The sequence below is a fragment of the Catharus ustulatus genome, chromosome 13 (assembly GCF_009819885.2).
Source record: "Catharus ustulatus isolate bCatUst1 chromosome 13, bCatUst1.pri.v2, whole genome shotgun sequence".
Taxonomy (NCBI): domain Eukaryota; kingdom Metazoa; phylum Chordata; class Aves; order Passeriformes; family Turdidae; genus Catharus; species Catharus ustulatus.
In genome coordinates, this window is record NC_046233.1 from 448,738 (window position 1) to 465,416 (window position 16,679).

Sequence of the window (16,679 nt, forward strand, 5' to 3'; positions counted from 1 at the left end):
GCTGGCACCTGGCAAAGCCTCTCCTTGGCTGCAGTGCTCACAGGGAAGGTGCATGGGGCTCTGGAGCCCCTTCCCTTGCATCCCCCTGCTGCTGCTCCCAGCCCTGTGCTGCTGTTGGCAGCTTGCTGTGTAGGGAGAGCCATGCCATGGATGTGTGTGGGCTCCCAAAACTGCCCTGACACCGTCCCACAGACACGTGTGGGCTCCCAAAACTGCCCTGACACTGTCCCAGACACGTGTGGGCTCCCAGAACTGCCCTGCCACCGTCCCACAGATGTGTGGGCTCCCAAAACTGCCCTGCCACCATCCCACAGACACGTGTGGGCTCCCAAAACTGCCCTGACACTGTCCCACAGATGTGTGGGCTCCCAAAGCTCTGCCCTGCCACCGTCCCACAGATGTGTGGGCTCCCAAAACTGCCCTGACACCGTCCCACAGATGTGTGGGCTCCCAAAACTGCCCTGACACCGTCCCACAGATGTGTGGGCTCCCAAAACTGCTGTGCCACCATCTCCTGCCTGCTTGGGGTCGCACCCAGGCTCCAGCCACTCTTGGGGCTGTGCTGGTCACACCTGCCCGTGGCTGGGGTTTTCCTGGTGCATGGAACATCCATTTGATAACAGATCCAGGCTCAAGGTGCGTTAGCTCTGTGTGTGAGAGCTCTCCCAAGGGAGATGGTGTGTGCTGGTGAAACATGACAAAGCACTAGAAAATACATCCGAGGTGTGTCTGTTATGAACAGGGCTGACTTTTAGGGAAGGCAGCATAAAAGGGGGCATAAAAACAACTGAGGCTCAAATGGCCTCGTTAGTGTATTCTGTGTTTGTGTAAGAACTGGATCCTCCCTGAGTCCAGCTTGCTGTGCTATATTTGCAGTGAGCTATTGGGCCTAATCCCAGTTGTGAGAGAAGAATGGCTTTTGTTGCCAAGCATATTTTCTCACTTGTCACAAATCAGTGGGGTGAAGCATATGTTAGAGGAGCGGCTGTCTCAGGCTGCCTGGCGGGAGGATCCGTGACAACACTGTTCTCTGGCTGGATAATTCAGATAATTCAGCATGGTGGAGCAGCCCCCTGGCCTGGCTGGGGGGTGGTGGGCTGCACCCCAGCTCTGGGCTTGGCAGCAGGGCTTTGTCCTGCTGGCTCCGGCCGCTTTCATCCCGGCGCGTTGCTAGAGAAACCCCTGCTTTTGTCTGAGCCTGTCTGAGCAGCCAGAGCTGGCTCGGGGCTGGCGGGGCTGCGAGGGGGATTGTGCCAAAACCCCATCTCCTGCAGGAGGAGGATGCTGGCCTGCAGGGGCCTGGCTCGGTCTGCAGCTGCTGGGCAGGGCTGGGCAGGGTTTGGGGCAGCACCAGTGCCCACAGCTCCATATTTCCCCCAGCGCCCCCAGCCCCAGTTTCCCCCAGTGCCCAGGGCTCCAGCTCCCCCAGTCCCACTGTTCAGGCTCCCCTGTGCTGGAGCACACCCTGCTCCCCTGGCCTCTCCTGTGTCAGTTTAGCCTCCATCCTTTACGAGTCTTAACTATCCAGGATTTTAAATTCCATTGCCTGCTTTTCACCACTTTGCCTGTGTAGAACTGGGTTTGTTTAATGACCCTTCACGTGCTGCCTGTCCACAAGCTCTGCAGGATATCCTGCTGGGGCTGGCTTCCACAGGGGCTGATGCCAGTTGAGGAGCCCAGGGTAAAGTTTTGGGTTTGGGTGCTGAAGAGAGGATTATCTAATGGGGAAAACACAATTGGCAGTTGGTTGGGGTTTGTGGTTCCAGACCTGTGCATCCCCCCACAAGGGACAGGATGGATGCAGTGTGGCTGCCAGCAGTGCAGGAGCTGTCCTGGGACCCTTGGAGCACTGAGCTATGTCCTTGTCTCTGCTGCCACGTCTGTCTTGGCATTGGAGATCCCAGCAGCTTTTCATTTTGTGCTCTACACAAACCCTTCCCGTTTAGCATGCTGCAGCAGCCCTGGGTCAGTGCCCGTGTCCCCTGTTGGTGTGATGGCTTGTCTCTGGTGGCTTTAGGGTCACAGCTCCCTGTGCCCACAGAGCCTTGGCCTCTGCATGCTGGGCTGGCACTGACCTGGCTGAACTCCTGCAAGGAAACTTGGAAGTGTCAAATCAACACGTTACAGGCATAGGAAAAACAAAGAAATTCTGTTGGCAAAGGTCAAACTGTGCCAGGGACAGAGAGAGCTGGATTCCAGCAAACTGGGAACAGAGAGGATCAAGACTGAGGCACTGATAGCAGTTGTTGTGAGATCTCATTTGCAATTTAGTTTCCTTTCCTGCATTCTTTTAGCAGAGAAGTTAACATTTAAAGGTATCTCTAGCATTCTCTGTGGAGTGGGATTGTCCTTCCTTTTGGAGTTCCTACAGCTGGCAGTGGGTGAGGGCTGATGTCTGAGTGCAGCAGATGCCCAGAGTCCAGGGAAAGCCCTGAGTGGGCAGAGGCTGCAGCTGTGTGAGCATCCCTGAGCATCCCTGCTCTGCCTCAGCTCCCTCCTCTGCCAGGGGCTGGGCTTCTCACCAGCCTCAGGTGAGCAGAGTGAGGAAAACAGACTGCTCACAAGCCTGAGGGAAAGGCAGAGGCCATCTCTGTGCTGTGGGCTGTTTATACAGCCATGAGCAGCATTAGAGAGGCTGTTCCTGTAGACTGAAATGGCCACAAGTGCCCTGGCTGGTCTGGGCGCTGTCACGGGGGGAAGAAAGTGAAGGGTCTCGAGGTGAGCACCTGCAGGAGCTGCCTCAGCTCAGCTGTGCCCACCTCCCTTCTGCCAGGGGCCGTGTGGTCTTTCACACCCTCCAAATCCCAGCTCAAAAACACCAAAGGTTTCACCTGTTCCCAGCCAGAGCTGGGTTGGGTTTGTTGGTAGACCCAGCAGTGCAGGGGATGGGGTGAGAGAGGTGGCAGTGCCAGCTTCTTTAAGGTCAGAGCTGGCCATCCTGGAGGTGTTCACAGGGATATTTATCAAGAAATAACGTGTTAGTTTATATGAAAGTAGTGTGTGATTTCGGGTAGTACCAGATGGATAGAAGTGTTGTTTTCTGGTTTCAGAAAGCAGTTGAAAGCTCTGAGGTTGGTGTCGGTGTTGTAAGACTGTTTGTTTTGACAAAGAGTCAGGTTTAGTGTGAGGCTGGTCGGTGGCAGTGCTCTGCTCTCTCTTTGAAGCAGATCCCTTGGCCTTGCTGGGCTCGGAGGGAGCTCCGGCAGAGCCGTGCTGCTGGCCCGGCACAAAGGGACTCCCTGGCCCTGCCTGCAGCTGATGTTGTTTGTCCTGTGTGCCTGCAGAGATCCGCACGCAGCTGGTGGAGCAGCTGAAATGCCTGGAGCAGCAGTCGGAGTCGCGGCTGCAGCTGCTGCAGGACCTGCAGGAGTTCTTCCGCAGGAAGGCTGAGATCGAGCTCGAGTACTCGCGCAGCCTGGAGAAGCTGGCCGAGCGCTTCTCCTCCAAGATCCGCAGCTCCAGAGAGCACCAGTTCAAGTAAGTGCTGTTCCCAGGGCTGTTCCCAGGGCATGGGGAGGTGGCTGGGAGCGCTGCAGGTTGCTGTGGAGCTGCACAGTCCCCAAGTGCAGCAAAGTCCGTGGGGCAGCAGGGTCCCGTGTGTCCATTCCTGCGTGGGGCTCTCAGCAGCACCTGGACCTGGCTCCTTCCACCACAGCACCACTGACCTGTGCTGAGGGGATTGCACTTACTGCACACCTGTTGAGCAATACAATGAAAACACGGATTGGGGGATAGGAAGGAGCCAAACTCCTCGATTTTTGGAGGGGTCTTCAATTCAGCCATGATTTCATTGTGCAAATAATGATGGGCCTGGTCTATAGCCCTGCTTTCCTTGTGTAGCCCAGTCCTCAGCTGTCCAGGCTGCATTTTCATGCAGGCTCACTGGCAGGCTCAGGCTTGGAAGCTGTTTCTGGAAATGGAGTTTACTGCACTTTATTTGCAATAAAGTATGTGTTTTTTCGGTACTTAGCTATGTGGTGTTGGAGGGAGGCAGATTCTTAGTGGAAATATTGTGAAACAAAGCTTTGAAGTAGGAAATATGAACTCAGTCCTGGGATTGTGTGAGACTCAAACCAGTGATGCAATTGTGAAATTCATGAATATGTAAATAATGTGTTTTCAAAAGTAGCTTCCTCTCAGTCTAACTGCACTGGTGAGCTTGGCTAAAACAGAAAACATGTGAAAAAACAGAAAGAAAAACAAACTTGGCTCAGAATTTCAGTTTGGAGATGATTGCTCTATGGTGAGATGCTGGCTTGTGCCAATCTGTGCCCTGTGCCCAGCAGGGACTGTTCTGGCACAGTCTGTGCCCTGTGCCCAGTGGGATCTGTGCCCTGTGCCTGGCAGGGACTGTTCTGGCACAGTCTGTGCCCTGTGCCCAGCAGGGACTGTTCTGGCACAGTCTGTGCCCTGTGCCCAGTGGGATCTGTGCCCAGCAGGGCTGATGTGTGCCCTGTGCCCAGCAGGGACTGTTCTGGCACAGTCTGTGCCCTGTGCCCAGTGGGATCTGTGCCCAACAGGGACTGTTCTGGCACAGTCTGTGCCCTGTGCCCGGTGGGATCTGTGCCCTGTGCCCAGTGGGATCTGTGCCCTGTGCCCAGCACAATCCGTGCCCCGTGGCCATGTGGCAGCTCCTCCACCATGGAGCCAGGTGCTGCTCCTGGCTGCTCTCCTTGCTTCACCTCAGCCTGAGCTCTCCACCTTTGCTCCCTGGCCCGCAGTGTTTGTCCCTGTCCCTTCTGCCAGTGCTGTCTGTGACAGTGTCTGAGCTGGAGCTGTGCCCTTTGCTCCAGGTGAAAGTCCTGTCGTTCAGTTCAGTGGCCAAAGACTGCAGCTGCTGTTCAGCGCCTTTTGCAGAGCCTGGGCTTTGCCTCTTGCTGCCCTTCTCCTCACCAGCCCCAGGCTCTCCACAGTCTGTTTCTTCCTCTAACCCCTGGTGATTTTTTTTTTTCTGTTTCAGCTGCAAGAGCAGTGATTTTTGCTGTTACATTACTAAATCCTATTTATTCCATATTACTAAATCCCATTTAATCTGTTTACTCGGTCTCTCCAGTGTGAGGCTTTACTGCTGCCTTATGCCAAGCCCTGCTGATGAGGAGCTGCTCTTCAGATCCTCTCTGTCCTTTTGGCATCTGACTGTGGTGTGCTGCTGGATGCTGCAGTGTGCACCGAGGAGTGGAAGGAATTGGCCAGTGAGGAGCTCTGGTTCAGAGATGGAGCCCACAAAGGTTCAGGAGGTGTCTGGCCTCACCCATTAGCTCAGAGCAGTATTTGGGCTTTCCTGCAGTTCTGGCAGCTGCTGCTGTGCAGTGTCCACAGGTGAAGAGTGGTTCTCCCCTGTTCTAAGAGAACTGGGCAGAAGTGCTGGTGTTGGTGATGTTAATTGGGTCAGCTTGGTTTCAGTGCTCGCTCCTGCTGAGTCCTCACTGTCCATTCCACATCCAGAGACTCCATTAATACATTTTTTATTTCCAGACTGCTCTGTACCTGCCCTTACCAGGCTCATCTGCGCCGCTTCCCCAGCTGCTCATGTGTGTCATTGTTCTGATGAGGCTGTGACACTCAGGATTTACAGTCCCTTCAGCACCTTTGAAAATGTGTGTCTTTGTGATGTGACCTGGCCTTTTTGGGGTTTTTTTCCGCAATTCTCTAGGAAAGATCAGCACCTCCTTTCCCCTGTGAACTGCTGGTACCTGGTTCTGACTCAGACCCGTCGGGAGAGCCGAGACCACGCCACGCTGAACGACATCTTCATGAACAATGTCATTGTCAGGCTGTCCCAGATCAGTGAGGATGTCATCAGGCTCTTCAAAAAGGTAACCTGGGCATCCATCCTGGAATTTCAGGCTAAAATAGAATTGTCATGAATGTTGCAGAGCAAATCTTGCAAGGGACTAACACTAAAAGTCTTTCCAGGTGAAGTTTATCCTAGAGTTTTAAAGAAACTGAGATCTAGACCTGTCAAGTCTAGAGTGTGAGGTGTGACCTGGTGCCCAAAGTGTCAGTGCCAGAGAAATGAGGAGTGGAAATGTGATGAATTTTTTTGAAGGCTCTTGGAGGGCTTCAGAGAGCAGATCAGGATAGGCTGTTGGGTGGAACCTTGCTCAAGAGCAGAACGGCAGCTGTGAGGCAGGTACAAGAAAGGAGTCGGTGGGGCCTCCTGAAGGGAAGAGTCGTGCCTCAGAAATTTGGTGGAGGTATTTCCAGAGGTCATGTCATTATCTGGTGCAGGGAATGACATGTCATGACATGAATCATCTCGTTAGCTTCACTGGAAAAGGGCCTTAGCTGAAATTCCTGAAGAGCTGTTAAAGAGAGGAGTTGTTTTCTGGGTTAATGATTAGTTAAAAGACAGGAAAAAAAGGAAGAAGAGTTCCAATGCAGTTCATAATGAATTATTTGGAAAAAGTCTGAATAGTAAGATGACTAAATCTGCTGATGATACAGAATTATTAACGATGACCAAATTGAAAAAGAGCATCAGAGACTTGTGAGAATCACACTCAGGTGGACCAGGACTGTTCATTGGAGGTGAGGATGTGGTCAGAGCACAGTCCCAGCAGAGGCTCTGTGGCCTTGTTTTCATCAGGGGCAGCTGGGGCTGTGGTGAGGGAGCAGGGTGAGCCACAGGGCACCTGCCTCTGCAACAGGAGAACCTTCATGATCAGGGCTTGTCTTGGAATTTCTGCCTGACTGGAGAATAAATTTAATGTGATATTTCTATGGCCAATTTCCTCTAGTTTGTAGATCTGACCTAGAAATTAAACTGCAAGGTCGGGTTTGTGTTGGCTGATTTGATGTGGGATATCATTGCTTTTCCTGTTTTCCTGCCCTCCAGAAATTGAGATATTTGGTATATGTTGGTTAATCTAGTTCTGTCTCAAAACGTTCCTTCCATTTGCATTTTACTCTGAACCATTTTTTGAGATTTATATTTAAACTATCCTTCTGCTTTCCCTGCCTGTGTCTGTGGATGCTGTGTCTTGTTTGGAAGCACAGGAAGAATTCAGGCAGCTCTAAACAAGGACATATATTCAGTGTTTTGAGTGTTGCATGTCAATCCTCAGCCAGAACAGGCTGGTGAAATATATCATCCACTCAGCAGAATTATTTCTTTGTGTTTGGTGTTCTTCCATCTCCTCTCATTTTGGAGCTTGAATTTCACCTTCTAAGGTTCAACATTTAAATTTGATAGAGCTATTTGCTCCTTGTTTCTGTGTCCTCCATCTGCTGCCAGCAGAGCTGGCGTGGTCTGTGTGCACCTGCTTTGCATCCAGAGGAACTTTGCAGTTTTGGGCATCCGTGATTTCACTGTGTTTGTTCCTTGGACTTTCCTGTCCCTGGGAATAATATTCAGCCAAATCAGGGAAGAGACTCAGTGTCAATGTTTGCCTTCCATGTGGACAGGGAGGCTGCAGCTTTTGGGCACATTCAGGTTATTTATTTTTCTCAGCCTGTAGCATGCCTTGTCTGAAGGGATCTGAGGCTGCACTTCCCAGCAGTGCTCAGAGGGAACCTCGGGCTGCTGTGTGAAACAGGAGCCTGATCCAGCCTTGATGGGTCTGAGGCTGCTCAGAGGAGGAGTCTGTGTCTGAGATGTCCAGTCTGGCTTGGAGTGTGGTGGGTGAAGAGCTCCAAGCCCTCCTCCAGGGGCCAGGCTGTGCAGGCTGCTGGCAGAGAACCCAGCTCCAGAAGGGTTAAAGCACCCACACTCATGGTTCAGCTGCTGGGTGTGCTGGAGATTGCTCTTTGATGATAAATTAGGATAACGTTTTTTTCCAGAAATGTCACTTTTAATTCTTCCCATTTAGAGTTTATTAATGGCCTGTGACATGCTGTGGGGACATAAGGAACCAGGAGGTTTTGTGTTTGCTGCATTCATTATGTAAATGTAAACAATCCCTGCAGGGAGGGCTCAGGGGTGCAGGATGAGCAGAACTAAGGAGCAGTTGCTCAGCAAGAGGTAACCTGGCTAGGAAATGTGGGTGCTGCTCTGGGGTGCTGGGCTGGGCTCACCCACCACTGAACTGTCACTGTGCTTTGTTCCTCCCCACCCAAGAGTCCCCCCTGGCCAGCAGCAGCTCCAGCCCCTCCTCTGTGTCTGCCTGGGAACCCTTCCAAGCCAAACCATCCTGTGATTCTGTGAGGAAAGCAGAAGAAGAGAACTCAGTTGGGCAAATTTCCCTGGAGCTGGCAGTGCGAGTCACGTTCCCGGTGCAGGGGGGACGATGGAGGCGAGCGTGCTGATGCTGCTGATAGGAAATGGAGATGCTGAGATGTGTCCCTGCAGGGATCTGGCTCACTCTGCTGTCAGGGAGAGACTGTCACCATGAAACCTCACAGTGTGTCCTGGCAGACCCAAACCCGGGCTGAGGGACCCATTGCCAGCAGGTGTTTGCTCTGCTGTGGCAGAAGGAGCTTTGATGCTTCTTCCAGATATGGATACAGGAAATTATACATTTGAGACAGAGCATTGCTGTGTCCAAAATAAGGGTGCTGGGTTATTCCCCAGCGTGGGATTTAATTATGGGCTGTGACAGTGATTTTAATTACAGCCCGTGCTGCATTGTCCTGGATGGAGGTTGGATGAAGAAGTAGTGTCTGGATGGGAGCTCTTGTCTTTGTCTTTAGAATAAGTGTTCTCTGTCACCAGTCATCCATGCTGCTGCTTCCCACACTTTGTCAGCAGTGGCAGGATTTTTAATAAATTGCTAACTTGAAGCCATTGCTGTCTCAGTGAGCAACTGTGGGTTATAGGAGGAATGTGAGGCAGCTAAATTGTAGTTTGGGATTTGTGGATGGTGCCAGGGAACTGGAATGATGTTTTGGTGTTGTCTCCTGTAAACACACAGATATAATTTCTCAGAGGAGAGGCAAGTCCTTCAGCTGCTCAGTTGCCTGTGCTTGAAGTCTGTGTGCCTCAGCTCCTGCAGGCTGTGGGCTCCAAGCCCCCTGTTTGTAGACCTGGACTTTAATTAGAATCACAGCATGGTTTAGGTTGGAAAAGCTCTCTGAGACCATCGAGTCCAACCCTTCCCCCAGCACTGCCAAGGCCACCACTGCCCCTTGTCCCCAGGTGCCACATCCACACAGCTTTTACATTCCTCCAGGAGAGAAGAAGAAATTTTTCCTAATACTCAACCTAAACCTCCCTGGTACAACTTGAGGCTGTTTCCTCTTGTCCCTTGTCCCTTGGGAGCCTGGGGTCCAGTCCAGGTGAGGGTTCCTGCTGGCTCCTTGAGCACCTCGTGGTCACTGGCATCGTCCTGGCCCCTTGTACCCATGGAGGGACCAGTGTGCATCAGTCTGAGGATGGCACTGAGCCAGAAACCCTGGCACTAACTCATGGACACACTCGGGGTGCTGGGTGGGATTTCCACCCTTCAGACTCGCTGCTTCGAGCTTTGCTCTAAGTCTGACTTCCAATAATCTAGATTAAGGTTTTGAAGTATGTAGGTTGTGCCATTGACTGGAGTTAGAGGATCTTCCCGTGTCAGGGCTTCTCTCATCCCCCAGCCTGGTGGAATGTTGTTTTCCCTGCCCACGTGCACAAAACTTCCTGGAGTTATTTGAGGAAATCTGGAAGAAACTGCTCAGTTTTGTTTTGGTTTGGTTTAGGGGAGGGAGGAGGGGGGTGTCTATACTTAGTTTAAACACATCTTCAAGCTATAATAAGTATTTCCTAGCCAAGAAGATTCCTTGGAGAGATTTGTGGTGCAATTGCAGGCAGGCAGGAGAGCAGGGTGAGCCCATGCCAGCACCTCCAGCTGCAGGGTGCAGCAGGAGCTGGTTTGGTCTGCAGCCAGGCTGCAGTGCTGGGCAGCTCCCCGTGCTCTGCCCTCTCTTAAGGGCTGTGTCCCTGCTCCAGGAGCCTGGTGACTGCATCTGCCTCATCCTGCCTGGCAAGGAGAGGGAAAACACAGGCTGACAATGGGATTTCAGCAGACAGGAGGATGCCAGGAGTTCCTCGCTGGCAGTGAGTGCCTCCTCAGCTGGCTGAACTTTGGCTGCTGCTGTTGTGAAACTGGAAACTTTATTATGTAACTGTGGTGTAGCTGTTTTGTAATGCTCTCTATCGGAGATGCTTTGGTTCACTCGAGTCAGAATAGAGAAAATGAGCTACTGAGGAGCAGCTGGGGGTGGGTGATGGGGAATGTAAACCTGGGATGCCAGTGCTGGGGAGCCCTGGTAGTGTTTGCTCTGAAATACCAGCATTGGCTGGAAATGGCAGATCCAGCAGCACGTGTTCAGTCACAGAGCAGCAGAGTGTTTCAGATCCAGACAGACTGCCAGGTGATGCTGTGGGGCTGCAGAATGCCAGTCCAGGGGACTGCACAACCACACATGGGGGATGTACACCCTGCCAGCCTCAAAGGGAGTCTCTGCCAGTCCCCAAACTGGGGGAGACTGTTGAGTGTACACCCAAATGGGGAGTTGGCTGTGGGCTGGGAGTGAATTCTACCAGTGGAAGGGCAAAGCAGTATTCCCTGCAATTTTAGATTCATCTGTTTTGCAGGATAAGTAAGTTAAATGATGTGAAATTCCTTTTCATGGTCTCTGAAACCCAGGTTAGGTGATCCATGGGCAAACATCAAATGAACACACAGCAGTTCTGAAACTGCCCAAGACTGCTGCACTGTGTATTCACATTTACGATTTGTCTGAAATGTATTTTCATTTTAGAGCTGCATGTTTTGAGTGTAACAGTGTCACCTCTTGTTTTTGTCTTGCAGAGCAAGGAGATTGGCCTCCAGATGCACGAGGAGCTCCAGAAGGTCACCAACGAGCTCTACACGGTGAGCAGGAGCTGATCCCACCTCCAGTGCTCCAGGGTGATCCCTGTGCCTGTGGTGCTCTGCCCTGCTGGGCTCTGGCACCACTGTCACCTTTTGGCCCTGCTGGGTTGTGATTGCAGCACCAGTGGCTCTGAGCTGGCCGTGCTTGTTTGTTGGACAGACAGGCTCCTGTGGCCTGGGGGATGGCTGGACAGGACCTTCTGCTGGGGAATGCAGAAGCCTCTGGCTCAGAGGGGCTCAGCTCTGTTTGTGCCCCGAGGAGCTTTGGCTGCACAGTTGTCTGTGCCTCCCAGTTAGTCAGGACATGGCTCTTCAAGCAGGTTTTCATAGCAGGGTATTAAAAGTCTTTGTGTTGCTGCTGCCTCTTGCCCTGTAGCAAGTGTTGTGTTTTTTTTCTTTAAATCTATTTTATTTGTGGTTTAGGAGCAACAAAACCATATAGAGTCTGCCTTTTGTTGGAAAATTGAGATAATGTATTTGCTTTCTTTCGTTGTGTCTGTAACTGGTACATAAATAATACTGCAGTAGGTTTATTCCTAAACAATCATTCTATTTCATCTTTTTAAAAAACAGGCCTAAACAACATAGCATGAATGATTGTGTTTGAAATTTCTGCCATAAATCTCCTCTTAACAGGTTTGTTCCTGCATTGGCTGTTGAAGGATTTGATTGTTGTGAGACCTGCAGTGTGGGTGGACAGCAGATCAGATTAAAAAGCCTCTGTGAGATTTGGGAGTGCATTGTTGATGGTTGAATGTCACAAGCTGTGTTAGGGGTGGTGACTAATTAAGATTAATTACAGCAGCAGCATGACAGATGCAAAACAAGGAAAGACTAACAAGGGCTGGGCTGACCTGGATAGCTGTGGACCAGTGTGCTCTGAGCCCAGCCAGGGACAGGGCCATCCCCAAGGGATGTGCTGGGGTCACTGGGGGGGGTGACAGTGGTCAGGGAGGAGCACACAGGGCAGTTCTGCTCGTCCCCACGGAGCTGAGCTTTCTCCCATGCCCTGCTTTGCTCCGTGTGCTGTGCAGAATGGGCCTGAGTGGTGAGGCAGACTGGTTTGAGTGGTGAGGCTGCAGCAGCTGCAGGAGCTCTGTGTTTGTGTCCTGCTGAGGTAACAAACTGCTGTGTCCTTCCTGCAGCAGGGAGGAGCAGGGCAGGCACACACTGGGTTCAAAAGCACCAAGAGAAATCCTGGGGTAACCTCACATCTGCCTGGTGCCAGCAGCTCCTGCTGGTCACAGTTCTGCCCAGGGGTCCCCTGGCTCAGGGCTGCTGGGGACACCTCTGGGCTGAGCTGCTGCTGGCGTGTCCTGTGCAGCACAGGAGCTGTGGCTGCTGCCAGAAGCAGAGCCAGGGGAAGGGCCTGGCTCACAGGGCTCTGCTGCTCCTGCAGAAATGTCACTTGGCTGCTGTCAGCACTGGGAAGTCGATTTTCCTGCCTCTGGCCAGGCCTTTACCCACAGCTCATCCATGCCCTGCCAAGGCTGCTTTTTAAGCCTCTCCGAGGGGAATTCTGTGCATTGGGTGGAAATGACAATTTTTTACAGGCTTCTCAGGCATTCACTGTCTCAAACTTAAGCCAAAACAACCACATTGATTTTAGTTCAGCCTTGTTGCTGTTCTGATGCGAGTCACCCTGTGGACTCTGTGTGCAGGGAACCAAAGCCACACTGACTTTAATCAAAACAGAAGTGGATGACTTTCATTCTGAAGTGGAGATGCTTGTGAATGGTTTTGTGCAGAAATAATTTGGCTGTGAATTAAAACCATCTTGATTCCTTTGGCTCCTCCTTATGGGTTCCAGCAGAGGTTCCAGCTGGGGCTGGTGAAGGCAGAGGAATGAGGGGGCCTGAGCCTGTACCTGCCATGGTCACCCCATTTCTGCTCTGCTCCTCTCTGGGTCAGAGCCTTGGGGATGAGCTGTTGAGGAGAACAAAGCCCTTGTAGCTGGAGACTGCCAGCAGTGCCATTTACGGCTGGTATTTTGGCAACAGCCTTTATCCAGAACATGTAATTAATATGGAAAACACAACTCGTGTTGTTAAATAACTAATGAACATTGGAACATATTTTTCCTCCTTGGCTGCAGCTAATTAACTGATTTGCAGGAAGGATCCCCGGGACGCAGCTGTGGCAGTTTGTCTTTGTGTCACAGCAGTGCAGGCCAGGGCTGGTGATGTGATTGCAGGCACCGGGATGGCACCAGGGAATTGCAGATCAGGGGCTGACTGCTGCACTGCAGCTTGGCCCCAGCCAGAATTGAGGCAGATATTAAGCAGAAATATCCTCTGAATTTCCAGGAGCTGTGTGGCAGGGCACTGGTGAGGAGCACAGGGAGCTGTTTCAGGTGTCTGTTTTGGTTGGGTAACTGTCCCACAACCTTGAGATTTCACAAAAATCCTGCAGTTTGGTCCCCTGTTACTCGTTGGGCTTCTCTGTCATGTGTGAGGACCTGAGTGCTGCAGAACCCTTTCCTCTTACTGCCTGAGGCCCTGGTAGGCAGCACTTTGCTCTTTCACTTCCCTCTGTGTTTCACACAAAGATGTGGATGGTGAGGATGAGGAGGGCTCAATGAAACCCTCTGGCCTTTGCCCTTAAGAAAACCCCAGGAATTGTCTGGTGTCTGTGTGTCCTGTGACATTCACTGCAGAAGAGGCAGTTGAAATACGTGGCTGGAATCTGCTGAGGATTTGCAGGGTTTGGAAATGCAGGAGCTCAGGGACGAGGCAGGAGCCTTTGTTCACTGCCCCGTGCCTGTCCCTGCACTGGGGTGGGATGTCCCTGCAGTGGGATGGGGGATGTCCCTGCACTGGGGTGGGATGTCCCTGCACTGGGGTGGGATGTCCCTGCATTGGGGTGGGATGTCCCTGCATTGGGATGGGATGTCCCTGCAGTGGGGTGGGATGTCCCTGCTCTGGGGTGGGATGTCCCTGCTCTGGGGTGGGATGTCCCTGCATTGGGGTGTCCCTGCATTGGGATGGGATGTCCCTGCAGTGGCAGGTTTGTGGATGCAGCACTGGGAGCTGCAGCAGCTGAGGTTTGCTTGGCAGGAGGAGGGATCATGTGTCTCAGCCTGATCTGCTCCAAGGCAAACACTCCTGGGTCCTGCTGACAGCTGCAGCTGAGGACACTCTGTGTTTTCTACATTAAGCTGTGTGTAAAAATGCCCTGCATTTGCGGGTTCCTGCTCTGTTTTAACCCTTGGGCCTCAGACAGCCCGTCCCAGCGTGTGCCCAGCCCGTCCCAGCGTGTGCCCAGCCCGTCCCAGCGTGTGCCCAGCCCGTCCCAGCGTGTCCCAGCCTGTCCCAGCGTGTCCCCAGCCCGTCCCAGCGTGTCCCAGCCTTTATTCCCAGCCCTGGTGAGGCTGATGGCCGTGAGCAGTCGGGCACTGGGGGCTGTGTCAAGGCAATGTGAAATAAACCTTCCACATCCCAAAGGGAGATGATAGAAGGGGACAGTGTGACTAAAGGCATAAAGACAGAGGAGCAGATGTGTCCCTGCTGCCAGCTCTGTTAGAATGATCCAGTGTGCCCTTTGGGATCCTGTTCCTGAAAGGGAAGGCTGTGGTGGAAGTTTTGCCTGTCGAGTGTCCAGGATCAGCGTCATCTCTCGTGGGTCTGCAGTGTGAAGAGCAAGGTGCTGCTGTCCTGGCACTGCCTGTGCCTGCTGGTGGCAGCCAGGGGGAATGAGGTGGTGAGAGGAGACAAACCCCATTTCTGCCTGGGAATTGCAGCTCCTCCACTTCCAGAAGGTTCTGCTGTCTGGGTGGCAGAGCTGTCTGATGGCTTAGCGAGTGTAGGAGCAGAGGGGTTGGGTCAGAAGGGAGTTCAGAGTGACTGTGGCCTCCCCCACAGTCACTTGCCATGGCCCCATATCCCAGCTGCAGAGCTCTGGGGTCATTCCTTGTTTCCTGCTGGAGGGCAGGCAGTGCTCTGACTGCAGCTGGGTCACATCCCCACAGTGGGGCTGAGTGTCACCACCGTCCTTAGACCAGCCTGGGGCCTCTAGAAGGAGGGCTGGGATGAATCTCTCAAGCTTTTCTCCCCTCTTTGCTCCTTCATGCCCCAGAGCCCCTTGCCCTGCCCGGGGCTGCTGGCGTGTCCTGCTGCAGGTCACAGGGGAAGGTGGCTCATGACCTCCTGTGCCTGCAGGTGATGAAGACCTACCACATGTACCATGCAGAGAGCATCAGTGCCGAGAGCAAGCTGAAGGAGGCAGAGAAGCAGGAAGAAAAGCAGTTCAACAAGTCAGGGGACATCAGTGTGAACCTGCTGCGACACGAGGACCGGCCGCAGCGGCGCAGCTCCGTCAAGAAGATTGAGAAGATGAAAGAGAAGGTGGGTGAGAGGGAAGGAGGAGGGAGCTGGGCTGGGGCTGGGGCTCCCTGCAGGCAGCAGGGGTTGGCTCCAGCCATGTCTCTGTCTGTGAGGCCGTTCCTGTGCCCCTGGGAAGGGCTTGGGACGGCTGATGTCTCGTGTTCTGCTGGGAGGCACCCCGAGGCCATCACAGGTGTGGAGAAGGGCCAGGAGCAGCTTCTAGAGAGGGTTTGACTGAGGGTCAGGATGGCATGGCAGGGATGGGCAGTGCAGCCTTGGACAGGGTGCTGGACCTGCACAGGAACCACCTGGGCACCTTCCTGGCTGTGTCTGTGCAGGGGGAGCTGAGACAGCTGGAGGGGCCTGGGTGGCTCCTGGAGCACAGGACAGGGAGGAGGACTGGATAGGGTGGGAGCTGCACAGTGTGGCAGGGACCTGGCTGTGCCAGCTGGGAGCTGAGAGGCTCCAGGGAGGGCAGGGCACCAGGCCTGCAGTGGGCAGGGGTCCTGGTCTGGACACCAGTCCCTGCTCCGGGAGATTGGGGTTTGTGATGTGTTCTGTAAGGATGTGCTTTTAAAAATGAACAGCAGCCTTGGATTCGCTCAGGCACTGACTCCTGGTAGTGAAAAAATAGCTGAATCTATAAAACACCAGTGTTCTTCCTCTGCAGAGTGTCTGGGAGTGAGAGTGCAGCATTTAGATGGATTTGCTAGGCAAAACACTTTGTGCCATTCTGGCCTCAGCAAATCCCCTGTGTCTCAGGATCTCCACAAGTTTTTGTGTTAATTTTGGAGAAAAGGAGATAGCTTCCCCAGCAGGATGCATTTGCTTGCTGATGCACCCAGCCCTGGGACATTTCTAACAGTGAACTTCTCAGAAGGGTTAATCTTTTGATTCAGCCTTCAGAGCAGGGATCTGCCTGAGCAGATGTCCCAGATCTGGAGCACATCTGCTTTCCTACAGTTTTGAATTCTGGATCCTGTTCTGAATTGTGTAGCTTGGGCCTCTGGGCCAGATTCCATTTTGATACAGCTGCACACATCTGGAGCAAGTCCAAACATATGTCAGCATTTCTGGGGGGAAATTTGGCCCTCTGTTTTTGACTGATGCCAAAATCCCCAGCAGCAGCTGTGCTCAGGGTTCCAAGTACCTCTAGCAGGATGCACTCACTCGTCATGGCTGGCTGGCAGTGTGAGGGGTGCTCAGATGGGATCTCCCCCACCCTGGCAAGGTCTCTGTTTTCATACCAGAGACCAACTTTCAGTAATTACCTCGTCACACCCAGGCTGCAGGGTGCTGTGGGGCTCTGTGGCAGGATAAACTGTGCCAGTGCCATCCTGTTTGTGCTCTGACTCTCCATTCTGCTTTTCCAGAGACAAGCCAAGTATTCTGAGAACAAGCTGAAGTGTACAAAAGCCAGGAATGACTACCTGCTGAACCTGGCAGCCACCAACGCAGCCGTCAGCAAATATTACATCCACGACGTGTCCGACCTCATCGACGTGAGTCCTCCCTGTGCCCGGCCTGCTGAGCTCTCAGCTGCACTGCCCTGGGTGCTGAA

General features: G+C 52.9%; 1 protein-coding gene across 2 annotated transcripts in view; it reads left to right on the plus strand.

Moving 5' to 3' along the window:
* Nucleotides 1-16,679, plus strand: part of SRGAP3 (SLIT-ROBO Rho GTPase activating protein 3) — a 65,114-nt gene that overhangs the window by 26,189 nt on the left and 22,246 nt on the right. For both annotated transcript variants that reach the window (XM_033071408.1, XM_033071409.1), the window contains exons 2-6: nucleotides 3,285-3,477; nucleotides 5,654-5,816; nucleotides 10,734-10,796; nucleotides 14,954-15,139; nucleotides 16,492-16,620. In XM_033071408.1, coding sequence (XP_032927299.1) covers nucleotides 3,285-3,477; nucleotides 5,654-5,816; nucleotides 10,734-10,796; nucleotides 14,954-15,139; nucleotides 16,492-16,620 — 734 coding nt within the window. The remainder of the gene's footprint in view (nucleotides 1-3,284; nucleotides 3,478-5,653; nucleotides 5,817-10,733; nucleotides 10,797-14,953; nucleotides 15,140-16,491; nucleotides 16,621-16,679) is intronic.